Source organism: Oncorhynchus tshawytscha, linkage group LG21, assembly GCF_018296145.1.
Source record: "Oncorhynchus tshawytscha isolate Ot180627B linkage group LG21, Otsh_v2.0, whole genome shotgun sequence".
NCBI classification, from domain to species: Eukaryota; Metazoa; Chordata; class Actinopteri; order Salmoniformes; family Salmonidae; genus Oncorhynchus; species Oncorhynchus tshawytscha.
The window spans coordinates 13,982,263-13,988,013 of NC_056449.1; the positions used below are offsets into that span (position 1 = coordinate 13,982,263).

Consider the following 5,751-nt stretch of genomic DNA (forward strand, 5'->3'; position numbering starts at 1 on the left):
GCAACCCTTTGTGTCACGTAGAGGATGACTTGGCTAAAGCAGACCTGCAGAAAATAGAAAACAGCAGTACCCAATGGATATTTAATTTAAATGGCCATGGATGTCAGATGCCATAAACCCAAGAGGAATGGGTTATTTTTGTGTCTCTAAGAGAGCTCTGAAACTGTCCCTCAGTGTATCATATCACATCCTCACCAGAGAAACAGAAACACCCCTCAACACTAGCGGGCATGCCATCTGGTCCTCTGGACAGTTTCTGCTCTATTTTGAAGGCAACTGTACTGTATCCTGAATATTCTGGTTCCATCCTCTCCCCCCAAACAACTTGGACGTGAAACCAATTTTTCTCCGCAGTATTTTGATGAAGTTTGAGTCTATTTAGCAAGTATTTATTGGTTTTCCGGTGTAAACTCACAGCTTATATGAGAACTGGAACTCTGGGAGCCAAGTCCCGCCGACGCATTGCTCCAAATAGCGTGTTGGATTACCATCGCTCAACCTACCATCTGTAACCCAACACCCACCAACAGCAGTAGCACACTCACTGGTGGGGGTGGGGGTTAATTAATGAAGCCCCTCACATGGAAATAATGAGCATATGCATTAATCATCTCTTCTTTATTTAATAGTAGCAACACTTCCCCAAAGCCTGGGCGTTTATGCAACTCGACAACTCTTTTTTTCCTCTCTTCATCATACTCGTCTCAAGAGAAGTAAACACTTTTGCGTTTGTATTGCTTGTCCTAATCAAGCAATACATATGCATACACACGCACACACACAGTTCTGGTTCACCGAGTGCAATATGAAGAAGTACAGTACAATAACATTGCCTAGAGAAAACGCAAACATAATATTGATATTGTTAGTACATTATATGTTACCGTGATCTATACAAGTTGGAACCATACACTACTTAATCTTACACTGTATAACCTTGGCAAACATACTGTATATCAATTACAATGTGGGCACACAGTGGAGGCTGCTGTGGGGAGGACGGCTCATAGTAATGCCTGGAATGGAGTCATTGGAATGGTATCAACCACATGGAAACCACGTTTGATAGCGTTCCATTGACTCCATTCCAGCCATTATTATGAGCCGTCCTCCCCTTAGCAGCGTCCACTGGTGGCACAGTCATGAAGTACTTGTCAATTGGGCTATATGCTTTAAGTCTAAAACAACTTTCACAATAGTGACAGAATTGCAAAGAGAGAAAATTGCAAAGAAAAAGAAATGACCCCACCCACCTTCCCAGGAGGGACCTTGCAACTAGGACAAGATGATCTTGATCATATAGATTTATTCCATGACAGAATGCCTCCAAAACAACTACATGATGGGACACAGGGTTTAGATGATGAAACAGAAGATAGAAAGAGTCAAACTCTGTATGAAGTGGTACTACAGAGGTCTTTGACATCTGATAGACCAGAAGCCTGGAAGGCCTCCTGCCCTGTGTAAAGTAGAGGGGGATAAAATAACAAAAACAGGATCTTACATGTATATGTTATGTAATATTTTCTTATGTCCAGACCTGGTTAAAATACTATTTGAAATCATTCCAAATACTTAATCTGTGCTTGAATGAGCCTGCATGGTAAAATTGACCAATACAATTGTCCCAAAACTGCAAACACTGCCCATCCAGCACTTCAGACAGGCTAGATAAAACACTCAAAGTATTTGGAAGATTTCAGATAGTATGTTTGAGCCCAGGTCTGCTAATGACAGTCAGCACAGAGGATAGGAAAGCTTCAGTGAAAGACACACTACAGCATATAAGGCTTTACTGTCTACATAGTTATGGAAAGTTACTAGACAGGATAGCAGAAAAGTTAACAATTATGCTAAATAAATCTGACAAACAATTGCTGTACTTTTCCCTCTCAGGCTGTGTCTGAAATGACACTGCAATATCCATGTAAAAAAATATACCCTGGTCAATATCATGGTAATCAATATTATCAACTCTCCCGTTGCTGTTCATGATCTTCTCACACTCCGGAGGACGGCTCCTCTGTTCCAGATGATGGGGGTTCCAGGGTCCTGTCACCTGAGAAAGACGGCTCCACGGTTCCAGATGATGGGGGTTCCAGGGTCCTGTCACCTGAGAAAGACGGCTCCACGGTTCCAGATGATGGGGGTTCCAGGGTCCTGTCACCTGAGAAAGACGGCTCCACGGTTCCAGATGATGGTGGTTCCAGGGTCCTGTCACCTGAGAAAGACGGCTCCTCGGTTCCAGATGATGGGGGTTCCAGGGTCCTGTTACCTGAGAAGGACGGCTCCTCGGTTCCAGATGATGGGGGTTCCAGGGTCCTATCACCTGAGAAAGACGGCTCCTTGGTTCCAGATGATGGTGGTTCCAGGGTCCTGTCACCTGAGAAGGACGGCTCCACGGTTCCAGATGATGGGGGTTCCAGGGTCCTGTCACCTGAGAAAGACGGCTCCTCTGTTCCAGATGATGGTGGTTCCAGGGTCCTGTTACCTGAGAAGGACGGCTCCTTGGTTCCAGATGATGAAGGTTCCAGGGTCCTGTCAGAAGAGTAGGATGGCTCCTCGGTTCCAGATGATGGGGGTTCCAGGGTCCTGTCACCCGAGTAGGATGGCTCCTCGGTTCCAGATGATGGAGGTTCCAGGGTTCTGTCACCTGAGAAAGACGGCTCCTCGGTTCCAGATGATGGTGGTTCCAGGGTCCTGTCACCTGAGAAGGACGGCTCCTTGGTTCCAGATGATGAAGGTTCCAGGGTCCTGTCACCAGAGTAGGATGGCTCCTCGGTTCCAGATGATGGGGGTTCCAGGGTCCTATCACCTGAGAAGGACGGCTCCTCGGTTCCAGATGATGGAGGTTCCAGGGTCCTGTCACCAGAGTAGGATGGCTCCTCGGTTCCAGATGATGGGGGTTCCAGGGTCCTGTCACCCGAGTAGGATGGCTCCTCGGTTCCAGATGATGGAGGTTCCAGGGTTCTGTTACCTGAGAAGGACGGCTCCTCGGTTCCAGATGATGGTGGTTCCAGGGTCCTATCACCTGAGAAGGACGGCTCCTCGGTTCCAGATGATGGTGGTTCCAGGGTCCTGTCACCTGAGAAGGACGGCTCCTCGGTTCCAGATGATGAGGGTTCCAGGGTCCTGTCACCTGAGAAGGACGGCTCCTCGGTTCCAGATGATGAGGGTTCCAGGGTCCTGTTACCTGAAAAGGACAGGTCTAGACACACATTTTGGTAATAAGCGTGAGCTAAAGAGTGACTGTTGCAATGTATCATTCTGAGTGTTCTTATTCAACATGGCAATGTTTTTTGGGGAACCACCAAACAATCGACTCAACATTTCCCATACATGTGTTAAAGAGGTCAATGGAACGCAGACCGTTGGAGATAAAAGAAACACTGTCATTGGCACCCTGTCAAAAAGAGAATCTATTAAAAAAGTGGATATTCATCAAATCCCTCATTTCTATGTTCGAACAGGCCCACAAGGTGGTTACTAAAATCCTATTTGGACATATTTGGCTGTTTTAGCTGCATAATATTTAGAAGGTGTCCTTTTCCTGTTCATATAAGCTGGTAACATAACTAGCATATATAAATTGGTGGTTGTAGGTGAAGACGTTTTTAATTGTAATACAGTTGATTGGTGATGATGACATGAAAATGCTTCGGGGTTGACATCTATACAAGCATTATACTCCGATTTTTAACCAAACATAGTGTGAAATACCATGTACAGTGGCTTCGGAAAGTACTCAGACCCCTTGACTTTTTCCACATTTTGTTACGTTACAGCCTTATTCTAAAATCCATGAAATAAATACAAATCCTCAGCAATCTACACACAATACCCCATAATGACAAAGTGAAAAAGGGGTTTTATAAACTTCAGCAAATGTATAAAATATACAAACAGAATTACCTTATTTACATAAGTATTCAGTCCCTTTGCTATGAGACTCGAAATTGAGCTCAGGTGCATCCTGTTTCCATTGATTAACCTTGAGATGTTTCTACAACTTGATTGGAGTCCACCTGTGGTAAATTTAATTGATTTGACATGATTTGGAAAGGCACAAAACTGTCTATATAAGGTCCCACAGTTGACAGTGCATGTCAGAGAAAAAAACAAGCCATGAGGTCAAAGGAATTGTTTGTAGGGCTCCGAGACAGGATTGTGTTGAGGTACAGATCTGGAGAAGGGAACCAAAACATTTCTGCAGCATTGGAGGTCCCCAAGAACACAATGGCCATCATTCTTAAAATGGAATACGTTTGGAACCATCAAGACTCTTCCTAGAGCTGGCCGCCCGGCCAAACTGAGCAATTGGGGGAGAAGGGCCTTGGTCAGGGAGGTGACCAAGAACCAGATGGTCACTCTAACAGAGCTCTGGAGAGACCTGAAAATAGCTGTGCAGCAATGCTCCCCATCCAACCTGACAGAGCTTGAGAGGATCTGCAGAGAAGAATGGGAGAAACTCCCCAAATACAGGTGTGCCAAGCTTGTAGTGTCATACCCAAGAAGATTCGAGGCTGTAATCACTGCCAAAGATCCTTCAACAAAGTACAGAGTAAAGGGTTTGAATGCTTAAGTAAATGTGATATTTCAGTTTTTTTATATATATATACACATTTGGAGAAAAAAAATATATAAAAAACAGTTTTTGCTTTGACATTATGGGGTATTGTGTGTAGTTTATTGAGCAAAAAAAAAAATCAATTTTATCCATTTTAGAATAAGGCAGTAACTTATCAAAATGTGGAAAAAGTAATGGGCTCTGAACACTTTCTGAATGCACTGTAAATGTAGGCAAATTATTAAAATGTAGCTTAATTTTGAAGGGTGGCAATAAGGAGATTCTAGATCTATCCCTCACAGGGGGATGCGTGGGAGGTGTTTCCATGGCATTTTCACTGTTTTGGTTGAATTCCATTGACCTGTTTACAGGGGTTGAACAGGCTAGTAATAGGGGTGGCAACAATTTCGGCAGATAATTTTAGAAAGAAAGGGTCCAGATTGTCTAGCCCGGCTGATTTGTAGGGGTCCAGATTTTGCAGCTCTTTCAGAACATCAGCTGAATGGATTTGGGAGAAGGAGAAATGGGGAAGGCTTGGGCGAATTGCTGTTGGGGGTGCAGTACTGTTGACCGGGGTAGGAGTAGCCAGGTGGAAAGCATGGCCAGCCGTAGAAAAATTCTAGTAGTGTGAAGGTGTCTCTCTCACATGCAAAGGCAATGATGAGTAGGATAAGGACAGTCAACATCGTCGCCATGGGGACAGTCTCTTGAAAAGTAGATTGTAAAAGATTTTAAAAACACAACTTATCATACAGTGTACAAAGTAAATATCCAAGACTGACACTTAGGATGGTGTAGATGACTTGACTAAATCACAGGTAGATTCTGTAGGTAGTGTTCAGTTGTGTTGTCTGAACAGCCTTCCAGGACCAAACCAAACCACAAAGAAACAACATTAGTCTCTTACCTTCAAGAACAAGATGCTGGAACCTGACTGTGTGATCAGGAGTCAAGTTAATGTCTTCTCCCCAACAACTCACATTTTTTTATACTATAATTAACACAAGTCATTATGCTTGTGCAACCAAAGGGCATGTCTCTTGAGTGACTTCTTGTAATTCTTGTGAAATGTTGATGAAACTGGTGATCGCTTTCACTAGTTCCAATGCGAGGGGTTGCAGAGTGTCATATGGCAAAATATGGTGTTATCACAAGGAAATGATTTGAACAATTTTAAAAACATT

General features: G+C 43.8%; 1 protein-coding gene across 1 annotated transcript; it reads right to left on the bottom strand.

The window, feature by feature from the left end:
- Positions 1–1,289: 1,289 nt before the first annotated feature.
- On the bottom strand, positions 1,290–5,545 carry LOC112220999 (protein rtoA-like). Its single transcript, XM_042303129.1, has 3 exons — positions 5,475–5,545; positions 5,214–5,271; positions 1,290–3,208 (listed from the first exon to the last, which is right to left on the bottom strand). The coding sequence occupies exons 2-3, from the start codon at positions 5,260–5,262 to the stop codon at positions 2,001–2,003; spliced, it is 1,257 nt and encodes a 418-aa protein (XP_042159063.1). The 5' UTR covers positions 5,263–5,271; positions 5,475–5,545; the 3' UTR covers positions 1,290–2,000.
- Positions 5,546–5,751: the final 206 nt, after the last annotated feature.